This window comes from Dioscorea cayenensis, unplaced genomic scaffold (assembly GCF_009730915.1).
Source record: "Dioscorea cayenensis subsp. rotundata cultivar TDr96_F1 unplaced genomic scaffold, TDr96_F1_v2_PseudoChromosome.rev07_lg8_w22 25.fasta BLBR01000980.1, whole genome shotgun sequence".
NCBI lineage: Eukaryota > Viridiplantae > Streptophyta > Magnoliopsida > Dioscoreales > Dioscoreaceae > Dioscorea > Dioscorea cayenensis.
The window spans coordinates 348,467-372,486 of NW_024087371.1; the positions used below are offsets into that span (position 1 = coordinate 348,467).

Sequence of the window (24,020 nt, forward strand, 5' to 3'; positions counted from 1 at the left end):
CTTTGATTGGTGTATTTAATCTCCATTCCCTAGACTCTATGCAACCATATTTGGTGGGAGGCGTGAGATTTCTCGATTTCTCCGCGGGGACCTTGTAGGGGGTTAGGATCCTTCGCCGGGAATTAGGGTTGGATCAATCTTTAGGATCGGTTACACCTTTCGGAATCCCTAGAGTGTTTTGCGGTCATATGTGGTGTGAGGTGTTGAGATTGAGCGATTTCTCCACCGAGACCTCGTAGGGGGCTAGTATCGGTGATCTGGAGATAGATCCGATTATATTTGGATTTCCGTGACTTAACTTACTCATCATAGAAACACTTTGCATATCTGGTGCCTAATACCTAAATCCTAGGGGGATCATTGCCCGAATACCCCAATTTTACTAATTGAGATCTTCCTCAATTTTACCCTTGCATATTCGTCTCCAGTATTCATTTCTTCGCACATTAGATCACCACACTATCCCATTATCATTAGGCTAGAGAGCAGAGGAGAAGTTAGTACTAGTAGCCCTGTTCCCTATGGATTTGACTACCCGACTCACTGGGTAATTATTACTTCGACACCCGTGCACTTGCGGTTTACACGCATATTCGGACGTGTCACTTGAAAAGGTTGAAAATGACCATAAACATTATGCTCGAGCTTGAAAGTTTTACCCCTTGACTTTCATCAAATAAATCTAATATTATATATATATATATATATACATATACATATATGCTCTATTAGACTCATGAGCACTCGAGCCAAGTATCATAATACTCGAACTTGGCTCGCTCGATTGCTCGAGCTCAGCTCGACCGCGACCGAGATGAGTTTGAATTTTTACCGAGTCGAGCTTGAGTAGCTTGTGAGTAAAGGTGTATCATTTACACCCCTATCCTCAGGTGATTAAGTTGAGAGGTTTCCATCTTTATCAAGTTAATGGGATCACTTGGTTAAATTTTTTGTTTCATCAATGAAAAATGCAGGTTTGGTTAATAGGAGAAGGAATGGATTATGCACAGCAAATGTTGGCACTGAAAGGCACCATCTTCATACCTTTTCTCTCAATTTCCTTTGAAGAAAGTTCTCAAAGATTGCACTTACTACTCCACACTTGCCATGAGAATACTAGATGAGCTTGAGAACATGTATTCTTGTGAGGTAATTCTCATCTTAATTACAATGTCAAAACTATTATTTTATATATATACATAAATGAAACTAAACATCTTTTTCTATTGTTATGACAAAATTGGCTGTGAGAAAAGTGATAAGCACATGGCAAATCACTGGGACAATTCATGCATTAGAATGGTTGAATGAACATGAATGTGGAGACACAATGATCAACATTGAAAAAATATGATTCAGAAAAGCAAACTACTTGGAAATCTATTACTTCTAGATAAGGATGCAAATGCACGTGTCGATCGCATAATAAATTATGCTTAAAGCAAAGTGTCGACCCACAGGGAATGAGGTGAATATTAGTAATGACTCTATACCTAAAAAGTAACCTAAAAGATTACGTGATGTTTGTGGGAACAAAAGCAAGTGAAAATAAGAAAATACAAGAGGTATAGGAGAGAAATCAAGGAAAAAAGTGATGTTTCGGCATAGCATTACTCTAGGGTTATGAGGCACTAGACAATGGTTGTCTAAATATGCAATCCTATTTGACTCAAAAGGTTTTTAAAAATATACAAAGCCCCAATTTCTCAAGTGAAATATAACTGAATAGGTGCAAAGTTAACACAGACATCCATACAAATCGCATTAACACTCTATGAAACCTTATTGTTGACTAATGACAATCTCTTAAGTAGATAACCTCCCCCCAAAGAAAGAGATTAACCTTAATCCGAATACAGAGCAAAAATAAGATTTCTCCTAAAATCTACTCCACATGATTGCAAAGAGCACGAAAATCATCATCAATCCACTCAGAAGGATTATGGGAGACAATGTCTCCTAGATACCCTAACTAGAGGTGTACACACTATCCTCTCTAATTGTGGTAAGTCTATACAATGTGAGAATTTTTTCTCATCATGTAGTAATACTGAGTATGTTTGCTAGGGCTTTCGCCTCGTTAGTAATCAAGCATTCAATAACACAATTAGCCTCAAATAGAAATGATTGCAAATAAAAAATCAATTAAGCATCAAAGATCCAACAACTAAAGTCAAAGATATAAACCCTAGAGTTCAACTATGCTCAAACATCTACAAATTAGCCCTCCATTAATAGAGGGTAAGCATTCAAGATACAAATAATGGAGGAAATCATGAGAGCCATAAAAATGCCCTTCCAAATCATGTTGATGAAGATTCACCTGTGAAGCCTAGGTAAGCTTCCACACACGCCGCCAAAAATTAGCTTAACGGCTATGATCTTCAATCCCCTTGACTATAGAGTCGAACCCCCTTTGAAATTGCTCCCTAGGTGCTGGAGATTCGCTCTTTATCTTCCTCAACCTTGCCTCCAAGAATCGTCCTCAAAGAATAGAATAATAGAATAGAAGATGCCCTAAAAATCCTAATAAGTTCTATTCATACCCGACTACTTATGGGTGTAAGGGCTAGGTCATAAGGGAGCTGGAGAAAATTGTTGCAAGCCTTATGAGCTGACTTACGGCCGTAAGCCATGTCTGTAAGTTATTCTATTTGTATTGTGGTCCAGCTTAAGGCCGTAAGCACTGGACTGTAAGCTTCACTGTTCTGCTCCTTGCAACTTCCCTTATGGGCATATACTATGATCGTAAGCTCCTTAGATAGTCCTTATGGGCATCCTTATGGGTGTAAGCCTTGCCCATAAGGTCCTTTGACTTGGCTCTAAATCCCCTTTACTAGCATAAGCATACCCGTAAGGTCTTTTGGAATTGACTTACGGTCATAAGGATAACGGTAAGCTGCCCGTAAACCACCCAATTTGCCTTGTCCTTGTTCTAATCATGCCAAGAGAGCTCCAACTTCATCGTTTAAGTTTGAAATGCTTCCTTTGGCTCTCTTTTGTCTTCAAACGCTACCCTAAGCTTGTTAATGCACAGTACACTATATTTAGCATCAAATTTTTCACAATATGGTTCTAATAAATGTCAATTAAGTGTACAAATTGATATAAAATACATAAGCATTGTACACTCATCACTTCTATCCTTCCAGAAGTTATGAGTGAGCTAGAATTTTTTGAGAAAGCACACGAGGAGCAAAAGCAGTAGAACTAGTACATCCTTTCTTTCTTAGAACTTTGAGGCATTCAAATAAATTTTGAGACAGCTCCTCATACTTCACTTGTTGCTGCCAGGACTAGGGAGTCTTCTTCTCATGCCCCTCACACTTCAGAGGATGTTGAACAACCCCAGTCTTTAGCCCAATAGCACGATAAGGTTGTCGATAAAAAAGGTTTTTGTGATATTTGTCATGTGTTGTAAAATAGCCAAAAACCATTGCAATAGCTCTAACAAATGTCGATTATATGTTGCAATTACCATAGTCGGTATACTTTATTCTGTCATTTGCAAGAAACTTCAGCACCTATATAGTCCGACATTTATAGTGATATTTTCTCAATATATGTAAACAATCTCAATATGGATTTTATTCCAACATTTGTATATGGCTTAAGCAACACTTTCTTTTATTTTGTGCAACATTTACACATGTCACCATAAGTGTTTATCACATTAATTTTGAAATATTGCAACATTTGTAACTGTTGTTATAGAGATTATATGGTAATATTTGTTAAAAGTCTCTTAAATTACTTATATCGACATTTTTGTAAACATTGGTTCAACAAAATAGCAATTATGAATCCCATTTGAAGTCGATATTTGTAAATGTTGGTAAAAGTTATTCATCATATCTAATTTTAATATTAAATTTTATTTATAAATGTTTGTACAAGAATTATTTAGTATCATTTGTTATCTCTTAAAACTCTTATATCGACATTTCATTATTGTTGTTTTAACCATATAATATTTGTGAATAACAACAAAATGCAACATTCGCAAGTGTTAGAAAAATATTGTACAATTTTTTTACAATTCTAATTTAAATATTATTTATATAAAATTTAATATTTAAATATGAGATAAAATTTAAATATAATAAAATAATAATTAAAATTATTCATAAAAAATAAAAAAATCCCACCTAGCACTAAAATACTAATTAAAATAATGTTAACATGATCTACAAATCTTAAAGAAATAGCTTTCAAACATTATAATAAAACAACGCTTCAATACTTGAAATTATCTTTAAATTTATCATAGAAGTCTCTTATCTGCAAAATAAAATATACAAATACATTAGTGATATCCAAATCAATTTAAAAAGAAAAAGTGATAAATAAATAAATAAATAAAATTTATAATTTAAAATTTTTAAAAATGTAATCACTAATAAAAATCATATTAACATGATCTATAAATCTTAAAGAAATACCTTTCAAAAATTATAATAAAGCTAAGGCTTCAATCTTTGGAATTGTCTTTAAATTTATCAAGGTGGTCTTTTGTATGCAAAATAAAATATACAAATATATTAATGGATATCCAAATCAATTAAAAAATAAAATCTAATAAATAAATAATAAATTTAAAAAATTAAAAAATTAAAAATGTAATTAGAGGATTTTATAAAAATCATACCATCAATAGGATCATTATCGCTATAATGAAATTGAGAAGTTAATTGAGAACAAAGACTACTTCTAGTATCTCTATGCTACAATAATTTTTATATTTAATAAAATCAATATAATATGACAATAAAAATTAAATTAAATTAAATTAAGTATCAGCATATATGATATATTAAAATCAATAATCTACTAATTTCAAATATAAGAAAAAAAAACTACCTGGAGGATATATAATTTGCATAAAAAATAATACAAATAAATTTTTTTTATTTAAATGGAGAATATATGATTTGTCTAAGTTTATTTATGTGTGTGTCGTAACTATCTATAATAAGAACCCTAAAAAAATTTAACTTAGAAAAAAGGATAAAATATAAAACTTCAACAAACTTATGTGTGGTCATAACTATAACGATAACCGTATAAAAAAACTATATGAGGGGCAAATTGCAAAACTTCACCAAAGCTATGTGTGTCTTATCGCAAGAACCTTATAAAAAAAAATAAAAAAAAAATTAAAAGAAATGGAGCTTATTCTAAAGCTTCAACAAAACTAAGGTTAAATAAAAAAAAAACTAAAAGGCAATCTCAAGGGTTGCAACTTTAGATCCATGCCATGACCACCTCATGATATAATAATCTCCCATCATCATATCAGTAAGGGGAAAAGCCAAAACACATTTTAATTTCCAACAAAAAAAAAGAGATGTTTTGGAGATCTCATCCCAATCAAATTCAATCTTCTTTTTTTTTAATAAAAAAATATTCTCAAACTCTCAGATTAGATTAATTAAAATTCTCATACTTTAAAAAAAAAACTAATTAAAAAATTAATCATCTATCAATTACTCCACCAAAATAAACAAAAAATTAAATATTTAATAAATATTACAAGAAAAATAATGCAAAAAATACTAAAGAATAAAGAAAAATCCAAATACTTCCTTTTTCTTTCAACAAGAACTTTACTTTTCATCTTTTACATTATTACGGTTTTGTATATATAAGCCACGTAGGTTCTGGCGCTCATAAAAAGAAATTTCCACCTAATTTTTAGCACTCTTAAAATTCAAAAAATTGTTGTTTTTTGTTTTTCCTTAAATACCATTTTTAATTTTAAATTATCTTTCATATTTTTTGAAAAAATAGTACATATATATATATATATATCCTAACTTAAGATAATGTTTTAAAATATGTCAAAACAAATTGGTGCAATAAAAGTCATATTGAATTATGACATTTGTTACATAAATCATAATAAACGTCTTAACAAATAATATTATACCGACATTTTCTTCAACGCCTCTAAAATTTTCAAAAATATCGCAAAACAAAAACCTATTGTCACTATAAGTAGAAATGTCATTATAAACGTAGGAACAAATAAAAGAATACCAACATTTTTTACAACTATTGCTTAAAAGTCATTTTAATGGTTTACAGTAATATTTATAAAAATGTTGTTTCAAAAATGTCACAATAAACTTTTTTTTGTAATAGTGGATTTATAACTTTCTATTATTATATTAGATGTTAAACTATTATATTTTGTATTGGATTGTCCTTTTAAATGTTCAGGCTATTACATTTTGTATTGGTTAGTTGTATTAGATATTTTGACTATTATATTTTGTTTTGGATTGTTTTTCTGGATACTTATAGATTGGAATATTTATTTAGCAAAATATTATAAAAGTTATTGTTGCGGATTGTAAATTAGGCTTTAAAACAGGTTTGTAAAAAATGTTTCAAAAATTATTGCAAATAATTGCAAACCATGTCTCAGTTTTGTTTCTTATGAATAATTAATTTGCGACATAATTTGTGACAATAAAAATGTGTGCAAAATGTCTCACAAAGTTGCAATATAATTTGCGACACAATTTGAGACAATCGAAATGTGTAGCAAGATTTGTTGCAAAAAATCTCTCACAGTTGCAACACAATTCACAACAAATAAAAATTTTGCTACAATCAAAATGTGTCGCAGTTGCAACACAATTTGCGACAAACAAATGTGTCACAAAAAAATATCGCATATCGTTACAAATTAAATTGTAAATATTGTCTCAGAAGACCCATGAATTGTAATGATATTTGCAACATTTTTATTTTGCGTTGCAAATTTTGCGATAAATTTTTCCAAAGTGTCGCAAAAATTTGTAAGATTTGAAAAATGACACATTTTTAATGTGTCACATATTATGTTGCAAATTGCATTCTGTGATATAGTTTGGATTTTTTGTGTCGCAAATAGCTTTCTTTGTTGTAGTGAATAAAACATACATATGAAGTATCACTTGATTAGATCCTTGTTGAAAGATATGCAATTGAATTTGAAGAAGATTGAGGGTGATAAGAATCCTACAAATATGTTGATAAAGTTAATTAATGGGTAAACTCAAGCTTTGCTCAACTTTGGTGCATTTCGGTTAAATGTATGAATTGGGGCATGGCATGACCTTGGTAAAATTAAGCTTATGACACTAGGATCAACATGGATAGAAATCACTATATTTTGCAAATAAGTCTCCAAGCTAGAGATTGTTGATTGTGAAGACCCATTTGCCACCGATAACATGGAGAAGCTGTTGGTTTGCTTGCTATCAATAAAAATGATAGCCGGATTTGGAAATCAAGCAAGATCTAGCATGAGACAAGGGTATCAATAGGGCAGGGCACTAGGAGAAGACGATGCTATTGACTTGTGCTAGATGGATATCACATACGACTCACGCCAATTTTAAAAGTGTTTAATAGATCAGAATAGTTTTGGATGGGATTTAATTTTAAGATTAGTTTGATTTTACTCTTGTTTATATATATAAATATATAAAAAAAAAATCTAAGTATGATTGCAAATAGATGCAATTCTTTATGCGAGAAGGGTTTTGATCTTAGATTCTAATTACTTTGATTATGATGGTGAGGAAATAGAGTTGTAATATCTTTTGATAAAGTAGAAGCTTTTGATCGTGTGTCCCGGAAGGTAAGAATATGCAAACTTCATTACAATCTTCCTGTTCATGGTCTTTCATTTTTCTTTACCTTGTTTAACTATTGTATCCCAGCAGTTGTTTCATTTATTTTCATAAAAATTAAATCCATGTGCTAAATAAGATCCTTTATATCAATGTTTTGGCAAAAGAAAGAAAATTGAAATATACTACCAGCTTAAGTGTGATTGTTTTATCTTAAATATATATAGACATATATGTCAAACAAGTTCCAATGTTGTTCTGATTCACAATTAATCTTATCATAATTTTTTTTCCTTCAACACCACCGCCCCAATCACAATCCAGACTCCATTGTTCTTCAACTTTTAATCTCAAACATTATTCACACGCACAACCAATGGAGTCCTCACATAATGGTACCCATCAAACCAAACAATCTCCCCAAAATCATATCTACCCTGAGATTGTTTCAATGGTGTTACCGTCACATAGTAAGAAATCATTCTTTTTCTGCAAGAGAAAACAATGTATCTTGGCCAAATAAGTGCGTGCACTCCATGAGGGCTCACAACATTTGCAAAATAAGCAGCACCATCCCTACCAACATTCTTCAATGTCCTCTTAATTGTGACTGTAGACTGAAGATCTGATAATACTATCGCAGGATAATTCAAGTCCAAGTCTGAATGTTTACCTGTGCAATTCATATTTATACCTGGAAAGGGCTTTATAATTCTTTGCAATTGTTTCTTAGTGTAGCCTAAGCTACAAAGGTAAAAAATGTACTCTTGAGTGTCTATGTCATAAACAAGGCCAGGGTCCATTGCCTTTAAAGGATTTACGTGCCCAGCTCCAATATCAAATGGATCAACAGATTTTAATGTTCCTCCTGCTAAAATACTATCTGTACTTGTGTCTCTCATGTATGCTGCATTAAATTATTTATATGCTTAAGCTTTTTGGTTGAATTGAGCTCATATTAAACATAGTATCACAACAATGCATCTTTATTACCTGTAGTCATAATTGCGGATTTTATCATTGCAGGAGACCAATCAGGATGAGCTGATTTAAGAAGTGCCACAATACCAGAAATGTGAGGGCATGACATTGAAGTTCCTGAATCGAAGTTCCAATTCACAGAGCGACTATCAATGGGTAACAAGGTGGGTGAGGTTTTAGGCGTCCAAGCTGCTAAGATGTTGACCCCTGGTGCAGTAATATCAGGCTGCAACAAAGGAATATTAAGTTCATTTAATATATTTACATTACATATATAAATCACTATCAAAGAAACGGTTTTGATATAGAAATATATTTTCTTAAAATACTTCAAATTAATATGCAGCTATATTTGATTTAAATAAGGCAAAACTATTTTTATTTCTTATACTCTGTCCAAAATTTTAAAAAAAAATAATAACTGAAATACCTTAAGAATATTTGGAGACATGGAATTAGGTCCTCTGGAGGAGAATGATGCAACAGATGGTGCTGGTGAACGGCCAATGATGGTTTTGCTGGGAGAGATTTGTACCCTCAGAATCCTTTAAAGTACAAAGATTAATTAGTTAATGTTTTACATTTTTATTTCATATTTCTGAATATATATATATATATATATATTAAAAGAGGCAATCACATTTATATTCCATTAACTATCCCTTTTCTAATTAAGGTCGTTTTACTTATATATATTTCTAAAAGTACCTATATACCTCCAAGTGAAGGAAATCATATATTATCATTTAATAATTCATAAATAATAGATGAAATTTCATTTATACCCTGTGCATTATGCATTTCTAAAGGTTTAAAATTTCTTATGTACACTTTCACATACTATATATTTCTTTTAACAAATATATATATATATATATATGAAGTTTTAACTATTTATAAAACATGATCGATATAGTTGTCATATTTTCACCATTAAAAATTTAGAAGTGAACACTTACCTTATTTTTTAAGTTGCTTAGGTTATTCAAAGTAATAACTTATATTTAATCATAACAAAATATATATATATATATATGTAAAATTTCAAAGTACATATTATTTCAAAGGCATTTAAATTGGAATGTTGGAGGGTGTGTGTATATATATGCCAACTTTAAATTTTATTTATTTATTTGTATATTTACCAGGGAAATGAAATGTTTGTGTTTGTACTCACTTGGGAGGAGATTGCAATTGATAAAGGATTTGAGTGCCTTGAGGGAGACCAATATGAACAGTGGGAAGGAAATCATCTTGAGCACTTTGCTTAACTGTGGTTTCAACAAAGATGATACCTGTTGCATTGGCAAAATAACCTGCAATGGCTGCACCTCCACTGGATACTGGCCCAACTGTGGAGAAGCACAATATTATCTTCCCTCTTGCATCTTCCCCGTTCCATTTGTCTACTGAACATGACCTTCATTTCTCAAATTTAAAATATAAATGTGTTATTAGTTAGTGTAAATGTTTTTCAAATTAATTTCTACCCCACAACCCACCCAATAAAAAAAACAATAGTTGAGAACCCTTACAGTTATATAAATTAAATATTTATTAGTCTATCATAAATATATATGCAAATACATGAATATTTTTTCATTTCACTGCCGGATCAATAACCTGGAAGTTATTTGATTCTCATGTTGTGGAAGGTTGAGAGTTTGAGATTTAATGGGTTTTCCACTCTATCAATAAGGGAAAAAAAACATTTTTTATTTTCTTCCATATATTTATTTCTATCTTTTAAGTATATAAATGTGTTGATGTTATATCAATCGAGTTAAAAAAAAAAATGCATTCTATAGGATGCAAAATTAAAGTAAATATTTACCCATCACTGAATATTAGAATACTGGCTATCAATTGTGATTTCAAAGCTTCAACAATAAATCCTTGTCCCTGTGACATCAAATCAAATCAATAATTCAATCATAAACACTAGTAATAAGGATTCACAAGTTACGAAAATATATAAATGAATTCCACTAATTAATACTCTCCTATCACATCCTAAAACCTTAATTAACATACTTCTCTTGCATCCATGCATAAAACACATACCAGGAAGGAAGTATTTTGTATCTTGATCTCCGTTGGAAACCTTCGGTCAATTGTACCGGCGGCAACGCAGATCGACCACGGTGCCACATTCTGTACCAAGGACTCATCTGGCCCGTCATTCCCCGCCGAGAACACCACCACCACCCCAATCTCCTGTGCATGAAATGACCCAATCTCGGTGGCTGAAGCGAAGAACGGCACCAACGGTGGTGGTGCTCCGATTGATGCTGAAATCACATTCACACCATCACTCAAAGCCTCGTCGAACGCAGCCATTATATCTGACTCACTGCACCTTCCTTGCAAATCCTTGAACCAGCAAATCTTGTACATTGCTAACCGAGCTCTTGGTGCACCGCCGCGAGCAATGCCAGTGCCTAAACCGAAGAAACTGGCGTTTCTTGATGTCGAGCCAACGGCAGTGGAGGAAGTGTGAGTGCCATGGCCGAGGCCATCTCGAGGTGATCGGTATTCTGTTTGGTCAATAAGGCCGTATTCTTGCTCGAAGCCTTTGAGGTAATATCTTGCTCCGATGAGCTTTCGGTTGCACGCTGTCTTCGGGTCGAATTCTTGACCTTCTACACATTGACCGTGCCATGAATCAGGGATTGGTTTGGTGCCGGGCTCTTCTTTGAAGCTCTCAGACTCAGGCCATATGCCTCACCATGCATGAAGTATAACTTTCAGTAAACAATCAATGGAGCAGTACTATATGGTTAATGTATCACTATAACAATTAAGACATTTAGAGACAATTTTTTTTATTGCTATCTACTAGTTTGCGATAAATATGAAGCTTTTTTTTTTATGATAAGAAAATAACTCCACATTACTGTTTAAGTTAACTGTGATGGATTTTTTTTTTGTCACTAATACTATTATTATTGTAACGATTATTATGATCACTAATATTTTCATTTATTGTGAAAAAATATTTTTTCTAACTCAATATTTTACTTTTTGTGATGCAAATTTTTATTAATAAAAACTTAACTTGTTAGTGTCTACTAAACGAGATTACTACTATGCCATAAATTGAATATATGTATATATATAAAAAGAAAAATATTAAAATTATAAAAGTATTATGAGACTATGAGATAATCAATGTAAAAAAATGTTTACATTCTCCAAATTATTGTTTAGCAAGTTTCTATTGTTTACCTATTCCTCAAAATTTATTGTTTAATATATTTATTTGGGTTTTTTTTAGATTATTCACCTTATAAAATATCTTAAAAGCCAACCTTAATAAAGAAAATATAACTAGTATTTTTTTGGGTTAAAACACGAACGACAACAATAATACACCAAAAAAAAATTTCATTTGTAAGGCCTAAAAAACAGGCTTTTAATTTATATCATATCTAAAATTTATAGTATTATATAAAAATTTTAAAAATTAAAATTAAATAGATATTTACGAAAGTCTCACAAAACAAAATCTTATTAGATAATATAAAAAATTTAAAAACAATATAAAATTTATATATATATATACATTCTCAATTAACTTAATATATAAAAAGAATAAATGCAGATGGTGAAGCCTTGAATACTTATGTGTTTATAGAGATCGATGTATGGCAATGGCTTGGCTTCATTTGATTCGATGACCCACAATTATTCAACTATCTCCAAATGTAGATATGCATATTATTGATAGCATAAGATTTGTTTCTTTTCCTTTTTTTTAAATTCTTTTGTTTAATTTATGCGATAGATAAAAGATAATTGTTATTTTGCTTTATTTTTTTTTATCTTCAAAGTTAGGTTTACTAAATTCTTTTACAATGAAGGTTGTTTCTTAGTCTTTTCTTTTTTGATATTTTGAATCTTAGGTTTCATAGTAGAAATATGTTGTTTTGATTTTGATTGTGTGGATTTTCTTTTTTTTTTATAATTATTTATCTAGCAACAAAAGCTAAATGGAACATGGAGCTTAATTCTTCTCTTCCCCATTTAGAAGAAATAATGTTATGAAAGTTGTAATTAAATTAGAATTTTTTTAAAAAAAAATTAAAGTGATTTTATTAGATTATTTCCCCCTAAATATGCAAAATAAGCATAAAAAAGAGGTTAAATATTAAAGTCCCAAGAAAGGATCAAAGCAAAGAGGGAGATTCAATGCATAGCAAGTAGAATAATTTAGGATAATTTATAATTTTTTTTTATTTAAAAAGATAATTTCATAATTGTATTTTTTTATATTAAAATTTTCAATTTTATATATTCGAAATTAGAAAATATAATTTTAAGGTGATATTTATCTATTTTTGTATAATATAAGATATTTTTATTATTTTGTGTGACAATATTTTTCTAATAAAAATTTGTCTTTTGTGACAATAAACACATGACACTATCTCTTATCTCTTAAAAAACAATAGTGATGAAGTAATAGGCAATAATTAAAATATTACTAGTGACAAAAAATATTAGTCATTATTTTAATTAATAATGATGTCACGATAAAATAAACTATTATTATCCCTTTATTCATCACTATTCTATATTCGTTGTGTCAGAGTAGTAAAGTTTTTGTGACAATAAATTTTTATTACAAATACCAACATTTTTAATGACAACAATTTCACTACAAATTTTGAGCATTATGATCACATAACTTTATATATCATGAATATTGAAGTTTTTACTGATAACAATTTAACGACATATTTTTGAAATAAATGTGAGGGTTCTTCATTACACTCATGTTCACAAATGTTTGTAATTTATATCACTGTGGCTATAAAACTTTTTTTTTGTAACACAAAACCACTTGACTTTTCTCCAGTTGCATGTGTGCCCATAATGGCATGTTTTAAGGCGGTTTCCGGTGAATGTGCTGATGTGGTGCTGAAATGGCGATGGAAACCGCCTTAAAACATGTCATTATGGCCTCACGTGTAACCGGAGAAAAGTTAAGTGGCTTTTGTGTTAAAAAAAAAAAAAATTTTGTGACCACAATGTTATAAAATGCAAACATTTGTGACCATGAATGAAACAAATTTCTAAAATAATCAATATAAAATTTGCTATGAAAGAACTCTTGACTCAAGGTGATGACATCAAAAATTCGCTATAATTAATATTAGTGGCAAAGATCACTGATTTAGTTAACATTGGCTACAATTAGTATTTACTCATTTGGTTATCACTAAAAATATAATTTTTTGAAGGGTATCTGGATTTTGTTTGTTATCTTAGATGTTATTTTATGTGGTTATATTTATCCTTTCACTGATCTAGTTAATATTCTATATTCTTAATATGCTATCTGAGTTGAGTCATGCATGTACCTGTATCAAATACACCAACAGTTATATCATCTCCATACTTGTATTGAATTGGTGTGCTTCCTCCAGAGCCATAGGAGAGTCCCATGAAGTCCCAGCTTCTTGTAGTGTGTAATTGCAGCATCCTGCTTCTAAACACTGATACAACTTCATCCATTTCTGCAAATTTCCAATTATTAATATATTATGGTTTGAATTATGGTGGAAGTAATGGTGGTAGTAGTAGTAGCTAAGGTCTTACTTGACAAGGTGGTGACTTGGCTGGAGTTGAGAATGGCAGCAAACCCAGAGAAACTGTGCTTGTAGTTGTAGACAATGGCTTCCTTGGCCTCATCTTCCCTGGAAATAAATTAAATAAGTTATGGATTTAAAAGTGGTAAAGATAGCAATTGATGAAGCTATTGTAAAAGATAAATAGTTTGATTACTTGGAGAAGACTTTGGAGAGAAGTTGGAGATGAGACTTTGCAGTGAGGAGAGGATCATGACCATTATTATGTCCCAAATAGACAATGTGAAGCTGCAATAAAAGTAGAAGAAGAAGACACCATGAGATATATATATATATATCAATTCATGAACTTTTTAAGCTAGTAGCTAGGACATAAACTATATGTATAAAGGTTACATTTGATGTGGAAATTGATGGCACATAAAATAGAGAGAGGAAGATGAAGAGGAAGAGGCCCCAAAGATAATGGAAAGAAATGGTCATTGTTCCAAGCTAGTGGATGAAGTCACCAAATAGAGAGAGGATTATATAGCTGTGAAAAGGTTTAAGGTTTATGATTTCTAGTGGTTGAGTAAGGATGGCATGGTGTTGGCTACTTTGTTTACAAGACTTGCACATTTCACTATTCATCTGACAGTCCAACAAAGTTGAATCATGTGCTCTTGTTTTATATATCATCACAAATCTCTAAGCTAAAGTTGCATATATATTTTTAAGCATGGAATAGCTGAAAACTCGTTAGTATTTATTAGAAATTGTTAACTAATTAATGTTACATATAGCATGGTTATCATCTCTTCAAAAGGCTTGATAAGTAGGATAGGAAGTAGTATATTCTCGAGAGAATTTCACTTGTAGATAAATTTTTTCATAATGACAAGACAACTTAAAAAAAATTAACCTAAGAACTCTATTAGCTACTGATCTAGATTCTTTTTGGTTATTAAACATTCATCCGTATATACGTACCACTTAGCATATAGTTATCATGTTCTTTTTACTCAGTTTGTTGAGACTTAGCTTTTACATATATTATCATATATATGGGAATTAGCTTTGCTTCCAAGTTTGGATTGAGAGAAGTGATACACATAAAGAGCACTTACAACCTTCAAAATTTTCTTAATTCATTTGAGAAAGACAAGTTTGGGAATATAAATTTTGGGTTCAGGCTTGGTAATCAAGAGCCTATGAAACTTAATTCACACTTCATCATCATGATCCCTAGGTCTTCAGCTAAATGATATTCATGCTTTGCTGATATTTCTTTGCTTTGAAATTCATGATGATCCCTTGAGCTTTTAGCATGGATATAACATTCATAATCCACTGGCATTAATTTCCATTGAATTCGTCTTTATGAGGAAAGGCTTTCATTTGGTACACGTGTGAATGATAAATTTTTCTTCAAGAATGGCATTTCTTTTGTGTGGCTTTACTGTTTGCAACAAGTGGAGCAGACCATGATTATGCATGCAACATACCATACCTTATCATGTTGAATTCATGATGTCTGGGGTGGCAGCAGGGGCGGAACCAAGGGGGGGCGAGCGGGGGCTTCAGCCCCCCCTCGGCTCCGGTGAGGTTGTTTTCCGGCACCGATGAAGTTAGCTTTTTATATAAATTAGTATTAGATAATATTTTGTTTGTATGTAATCATCATGTAATCTCAATGTGCTAGAGTGGTTGGTGAGAAATTCATGGTTAGCGCCCACCCAGGTTCAATTCCCTTGAGTTGCAATGTTGAACTTTTGATATTTTTATTAATTAAAAACAAGTTTTTTTATTTCTTAAAAATTACTGAAAATTTAAAAAAATAACGAAAAAATGAAATTGATAATGAGGCATTGAAATTTCAAATTTTCAATAAAAATTTATGAATAATATTAATAAAATTTATAAAAATAATTTAATAATTTAAAAAAAAAATTAAGTTGGTAATGGGTTGTCGTGTTAAGTTTTTGATAGGTTTACTAATTAACAAGTTTTCTTATTTTTAAAAAGTTGCCAAAATTTTAAATTTTATAAAAATTTAAGGGGAAAAAATTAAGTTGATAATGTGGCATTCAAATTTCAAATTTTCAATAAAAAGTTTCTGAATAATATTAATAGAATTTATAAAAATAATTTAATATTTTTTTTAACAAATTAAGTTGATGATGTGGCATGGCAAATATAAATTAGTTGTTATAATATAATACTATACATGTTAGAGTGCTTGAATGATTGTTTAGTTGTTTAGTTGAACATAATTGTTGTTTTTAGTCAGATACATCATGACAACAATAGTAGTTCAAATTATAGTTAATGTGTATATTCAAATTGTAGTTATATTATTGAACTATTTTTTACTGTAGATAATTATTTTATTTGATAATTTTTTTACACTTTCACTTCAGCCCCCCCTACCGGTAAGTTCTGGTTCCGCCACTGGGTGGCAGTATTAAACAACAGTTATATATAATTCCTTTCAGGTTCCATAAAGTCAGGGTGGTGGTTTTGGTTGGTTAAGAGATTTAAGCCTGAAACTCTAAATGGAAGGGATGAAATCCAAACTATAATTGCAGTGATTGTATGAAAATGCAAATATATGTATATATATATATATATATATCTGTGCGTGTAATTATGAATTTATGATACAAATAAATTATTAAACAATTATATATTTGGATTTTCATTTTACTGAATACACTGAATCAAAATGTTTAATGACTAAAATTATTATTATTATTATTATTATTATTATTATATATATATATATATATTAAAATTGATGCAGATGTTAACTTTAAGGGATGGTTAAATCATTATTTTATCTATCAAAGTAAAAGTAAAAGTAAAAGCAAAAGCAAAAAATAAAACTCAGGCGATGGACCAACTATAGTGGGTTGTGAACTGTCCTTATTATTAAGATATTAAATATTATTTAATAAATTATATTAGTGATATATTATATGATTTTTGTTGCTGTAATTTGAATTTTTTAAAAACACTAACTAAAAACCAAACCAAAAAATAATAAAATAAACCACACTAAATAAGTAAGCAAATAAATAAATAAATAAAAGCAAGAATAGTAGGCAAATAAATGATAAGCGCATTAATGAACATATTTTCATATTATTTTCACACTTAATTGGCATGTATTATATTATTTATTTGAAAAACGGTACTTAACATATTGAAAAATTGATTCTATATCACGGACAGAGCATAATGAGCTTGAGGGAGTCAAATAAAGTAATTTTTAAGCAAGAAGCAAAAGAACGAGCTCCCTCGGCATCAATATTCGGAGAATATAGGCCAACTAGGACATCTTACGGCCCACTTACGGCCAGTGCTTACCGTTGTCAGTCTCAGACAGTAAAGCTTATGGGTATACATATGCCGATAAGCAATGGTATAATATCCAGATATAAGGGTTTACAAGTAAGACTTATGTCTTAAGAATGGGAATAAGGGTCCAATAGAGTAGCATATATACGGCCATGACATATGCCCATAAGAGAGGTCACAAGTATAAGATAGAGAAGCTTACGGTCCAACGCTTACGACCGTAAGCTGGACCGTAACACCCAGACAAAAGACGTTAGATGTGGATCTTACGCCGTAATTAGATGCTCGTAAGGCACATCACTCCTCATCTCCAGCTTCTTATAACATTGTTCTTATGCCCGTAAGTGCCTCGTAAGGGGTTATGTATAAAAGGATTTATTGAGGGATTTGGAGGGATCTTTGGCAGTCAAGCTTACGGAAAAGAGGATAAGACATCCCAAGCTCTTCTCAAGCAATCCAAGCACCTTCGAAGTTTCACCCACGGTTTAGCAATAGGACGTCAAGGAAGCTATCAAGGAGAGTTCATCCCAAGCTTTTCTCGACGGCCTTTGTGGAAAATTCATGGAAGGTTCATTAACAGTCCAGGCAAAGAAAACTTGAGGGATATTTAATGCTTTTATTTTCTTTTCTTAATGTCTCATTCAGATTCTTTGGTTGTTCTCTATTAATGGAGAGCTAAACTAAATGGTGTTTGGGTATAGGTAGAACTTAGGTTTATCTTTCAATGACATTAGTTGCAGACCTTTAATCTTATATCGACTTTTCTATTAAAATATCATACTTTTGAATTCAATCACGTGTTTCTTTTGCCTTGAGCTATATTGTAGCAAGAGCTGATAGTCTCATGAATGATGTACATGAGTGACAAATCCAGAGATCCACCATGTATAGACCTACCGCGATTAAAGGGGAACACAAATCTGCCTAGAAATAGGGCAGTTTGGGATTGAGATTTCTTTCTCCATGTTTCTTTCGAGCAAGTTAACATTAGGGTTCTGTATGTAATGCAATCATAGGGAATAAGCTTCAAGAAGATATTCTAATTCTTATTCTGTATGGGATTAGGGCTAATTGCTTCGAGATAGTAATTATATATTTCCTTGAACCAATGTTTTCCCTAGAAAGAGTTCATAGAGTGCATTGCAATCATATGGTAGCCTATATCAGAGCCTTATGGGACTAATTATTACTTAACCTGAGAAAGGGAGTAATATAATTTAGGGACTCTCTCAAGTTAATTGTATTGCAATTACTAGTGCAACCTTATGAGAGCTTTATCAACCCTAGGGAAACCTATGCATGAACACCTCTTTTCCATGCTTGATTTACTGGCAGTTTATTTTAGTCTCTGGTTTTCACTTTTGATTTGACACCTTTGATCTTAGTTTAGACTAATTAGCGAGTCTTGAATTAGTACTAGTAATTCTGAGTTCCTTATAGATTGATGCCCTGCTTCATGTACACTTTTACTACTTGATCGACACATGCACTTGCACCATAGGTGGTATTAGTCCCCATTAATATATAAATTCAAAATTCAAATTCTTAGTACACCTATTCCTCTTTGTGATCAAATTCATCTTCCTCTGTCTCTTGTCTTAATGCTTACAATCACCTTAGAATGTAGTTTACCTCTTTAATTAAAATAATCCATCTTTTATAGTTAAAAATAAAACATCATATGCTACACATTTTAATAGGAATAACTTGGTGAAATAATGATGTTACAGTGTTATTTACTTTATTAAAGTAATTAAACTAAGTATGTCTATTGATATGTGATGTGTTCTTACAATCAAAGTGTGAACCTTTTCAAGCTCTATATAGCCCACTTCAGGACTATCCTACCCTATGGATACTACTTTGAGTAATGCTATACAAACTTACTATCTTTCTGAACTCACCACTTGAATGACATCGAGTCATATGTTTTTTTTTTTCTTAATCAAGCACTTGAAAACACCTGATAGGGGTGAAATCATGAGTCACCTAGTACGCAAGGCATCTGTCCACAGGAAAAATAAAGATTACTAGTACTAATTCTAATACTAGATTTAGCCTAATCCAAATAGTGTGATGTAAGCACGAACTAAAAAGAAGCAAAAGTCAATAGTGCTAAACAAAATACGGCTGAGCAAGCATAGGAAAGGAGTATTCGAGCATAGGTTCCTTCTAGGGTTTGTTAAGTGCAAGACAATGGTTGCATAAGTCTAGCAATCCAAATTGAACCAAGAGAGTTCTAAATTATACCACCCCTTTTCTCAAGGTTAGTAGTAACTAATCCGATACGGTACTAATACAGACAACCCTACAACCGCAATGCACTCTATGAACTCTTATCAAGAATTAACAAGCTTTCAAGATATAGACAATTCTTCTTTAGAAGTGATAACCTCTAATCTTATACAAAGTAGAAATGAGATCTCTCTCCGACACTACTCCCTACAAGCAAAGAGGATAGAATTACTTGTCAATTCAATTGGAAGGATTGTAGGGAGAACTCTCGACTCCAAAGTACCCTATCTCTAGGCATACTCACAATCCCTTTCAATCACAGCTTACTTGTACTATGTAGGTCTCTTGACTCATCATACAAGCACATCAATTATGAATCTAGGGTTCTCGCCTAAATAGATTTCAAGTCAATAGATACACACAATTGAATTAATAAAGAAAGATTGCAATTAATAATCAATGTAAAAGCATGAAAGATCCACAACCAAAGTCAATCATATCATAAACCCTAGAGTTCCTCTATTCCCAAACAAGTACAAATTAGTTCTCCATCAAAGGAGAACCATCAAGCAATTCATAAGAGATAATAGACATGATTCAAAATATAAACCCCCCTTTTCTAATATTGTCACTTGAGATTGCCGATGAACTTTCCCCTCTCTTTCCACAAAAGCTACCAAGGTGCTCCTCGATGGCTTAAATGGCCTTCCTTGAAGATGGGTAAGTTTCCTCTCCTTGATGAATTGCCTTAAAAAATATGGAGAAGCTTTTCCCCTCTTTCCCTAAGCTTGGTTGTCAAAAGATTGCTTTAAAACCCTCGTCAGAATCTTTTATACATACCCATGTACAGGCACCTCACAAGTATAAGAATGAGGTCATAAGAAGCTAAAGATGATGGGTTGTCTACCTTATGCGCAGACTTACAGACATAAGTCCCACTTGTAAGGTCTTTTGTTTTGATGCTATGACCCAGCTTATGCCCGTAAGTGCTAGGCCGTAATCTTCTCTGGATAGCTCTTGCAACCTCCCTCGCGGGAGTATGTGGCTCCCTATAAACTCCTCTGGATGACCATTAGCTTATGGTCGTAAATCCTACCAGTAAGTCCCTCTGTTTGATCCTTATGCTCCTTCTTACGGGCATAAGCATGCCCAAAAGGCTTTCTGGATGAGGTTCAATTTTTGGCTGTAAGGTGTCGTAAGGTGTTCTATCTAGCATATTCTTCAGTTGTTGATATCAAGAGTTCCACCTTCTTCTTTTTGGCTATAAATTGTTTCATTCCCCTCGTGGTGACAAATGTTTGTAATTTATATCGTTGTGACCACAAAAGTTTTTTTTTGTAACACAAATTCCACTTAACTTTTCTCCGATTACACGTGTGGCCATAATGTCCTATTTTAAAGGGGTTTCCAATGAGTTTACTGATGTGACGCTGATGTGGCGCTAACATGGCATCGGAAACTACCTTAAAACAGGGCATTATGGGCACACGTGCAACCGGAGACAAGTTAAGTGGTTTTTGTGTTACAAAAAAAAACTTTTGTGACTACAACATTATAAAGTGCAATCATTTATGGCCATGAGGGAAATGACCCCTTCTTTTGGCTTTCTCTCTCTCTCTCTCTCTCTCTCTCTCTCTCTCTCTCTCTCCTATTTGAGCACTGCCTGATACCTAAAAACATAATTTTCACCATTTTTATCATCATTTTGACAACGCCCCTTACGTGTGACCCGCAAGTGCACGGATTTGTCAAAGTAATAAATCCCAGATGAGTGGGTTATCGTATCCACAGGGAATAGTGAATAGAAACACAACGATTTTACTTAACTAAGTGAAGATGAAACAATAATAGTGTGGATAAAATCAATGTGAACAAGACTAAAGAAAATAAGAAAGAAAGGCACAATAAACTGAGAGGAAAGGCAATTGATAGAAAGTGGGGCACTCGCACATTACTCCCCCTATGGTTATTGATTTAAGTGCAAGACCAACTATTATGTCTCTTAACTGATGCTTAATGAGTCGTGGAAATCCTAAAATACACGGTCCCAAACCTAATGTCAAACGTGACTAACTCTATACTATGCTCTATCGGAGAAATCGCTCAGTCTCAACACCTCACACTGTGTACAGTTGCAAGAAGCTCTAGAGATTCCAAGTGATAAACCCTATTCTATATGTAGATCTAACCCTTTGGTCCAGGCGAAAGACCCCTAGTCACAATTAAGCCCCAGATACTAAGGATTACTTCAACGCTTCACTCTATTGCTTGTGCAACTAAGCCCCAGCAGAGTTCCTCTCTTAGCACTTCACTCTATTGTGACCGCAAAGAACTCGAGGAACATGGAGGTAGGATAAATCACACCGGAGGGGAAAGGGGACACTTTGCTACCTCTCGACTCACTCTCTCAGCCCTCTCCAATCTAGCAATGTCTAACCCTCATGGTGTGTCACTTATCCACAAAGGCTACCAAGATGAACTCTCAACCCTAGTGTCACTCTAAGGGAGAAATCATTCAACAAGCATTCAAGATTTGAACTCAATTAAAAACATCAATTAAGGAAAACATAATAAAAGATCAATGAAACAATAACATCCTAGGGTTTACAAGTCCAAGTACCCACTAGGGGGTTTAGCTCTCTATGGAGCAAGATACAAACAATAATGAAATCAAAAGTAAAAACATGTCATCCATAAGAAAACCCCTTCAATATTCGTGTCGATAGTCTTCTGGAGTAGCCTCGTCCTCTCCAAAGGTCCTCTTGTCAAGCCTAGGGCACACCTCGCCGGATCGGTGCCGATTAAAGCTCCTCCAATAACTATCTTCCAAGAGAAACGCGGTGTTAAAGCTATAGAACCACTCTAAAACCCTTGCCAAAGCCCCTCTAAACCCAAGGCGCAAGCCTCCCAAAAGTTGGAGAAAAGATGGAGAGAAGGATGAAAGATGGATCCCCAAATCGGTACAAGTGCGGTTTTATAAAGGCCTGGAATCGGACATCCACACGCTCCACATGCCCGTGTGGATTTTTGGAAATCTGATTTTCTGCGGGTTGTGAACAGTAATTGCTACATTGATTTACTACAGTAACCTGCTACAATACTCCGCGAAAATATTCCCGAATCCACACTTTTCATCGAAGTAACATAAACGGGCACACATATATGCCGTAGATCGCATCGCTTCTTCAATAAAATGCTATATTGGTGAAGATCTTGCTAACATTGCACAAGTTGAAATACGCAAATGTGACTGCCTTTGTGCCCCTCCAAACCATATAATTGCTTGAGCGCATGGAGGTTGGCACACATTCACGTATCTTCATTCACAACTTGTGTCTTCACATTTGTTCACTCCAAGACTTCATCAACAAAGTACAATCGCAATCTACTTTGGCTTATTTCTTTCATATTTGGATTCACAACCCTTAATGAACGAAAGTTCAAAAATACACATGTATTAGCGCTAAAATCTGATAAAAATAATGCTCATCGTAAGAAAAAAATATTTTATATTACTAATACACAAGCACTTATCACATTTTCCAAAAAAAAAACTAACTCTAATACGTACCAAATAAGTGTACAAAACAATGTTAAATTATGCACAAATATACACTTATCAACACCCTAGTTTGGCGAAAAAGAAGAAGAACACTGCGATAATGACTTCTTGGTAGTAGATGATGCTATCTTCACTGTTCATCATGATCTCACTCTTATGATCAGACTCCTGAAGAAAGGGAAAAAAAATAAAATAGCACAAAGGGGGGAAACAATGACACCAACATTGGTGTTAATTGCCGCTCTCATAATCAAACTTTCAAGAAGTTAAGAATCAGCAAAAAAATTAAAAATAATAAAAATAGATAAACTTCCACTACAAGATCACAATTCACTAAATCTACTAGAAATAAGAAAAAATAAAATAGCAAAAAAAATAATTATTTAGATAAGCATTCACAAAAAAATCAGTGATTCATGAAAATCCACTAGAGAACCAACAACCAGAGATTAAGCAAAGCATGAGAAGGAACTCATCTTTACCATCCTTAACAGGGACAATGATCAAGCTAGTGATAGAGGCATTGACCAATTAAACTATAGAAGGAATGACCCAGAATTAGCAGACACCATCTTGAGGTAAGATGAGATGATCCAAAGAGCATGGGGAAATAAGCAAGCCGGCACCATTTTGAAGCAAGATGAGATGATCCGAAGAGAATGGGGGAACAACCCATTCCACCCT

General features: G+C 32.5%; 1 protein-coding gene across 1 annotated transcript; it reads right to left on the reverse strand.

Annotated features, from left to right (window-relative positions):
* Nucleotides 1-7,801: 7,801 nt before the first annotated feature.
* On the reverse strand, nt 7,802-14,679 carry LOC120255381 (subtilisin-like protease SBT3.18). The gene is made up of 10 exons (XM_039263214.1): nt 14,597-14,679; nt 14,397-14,488; nt 14,211-14,308; nt 13,973-14,128; nt 10,671-11,329; nt 10,441-10,508; nt 9,784-10,026; nt 9,037-9,151; nt 8,619-8,832; nt 7,802-8,532 (listed from the first exon to the last, which is right to left on the reverse strand). Exons 4-10 carry the CDS (start codon nt 14,124-14,126, stop codon nt 7,976-7,978), a joined length of 2,010 nt encoding a protein of 669 aa, XP_039119148.1. The 5' UTR covers nt 14,127-14,128; nt 14,211-14,308; nt 14,397-14,488; nt 14,597-14,679; the 3' UTR covers nt 7,802-7,975.
* Nucleotides 14,680-24,020: the final 9,341 nt, after the last annotated feature.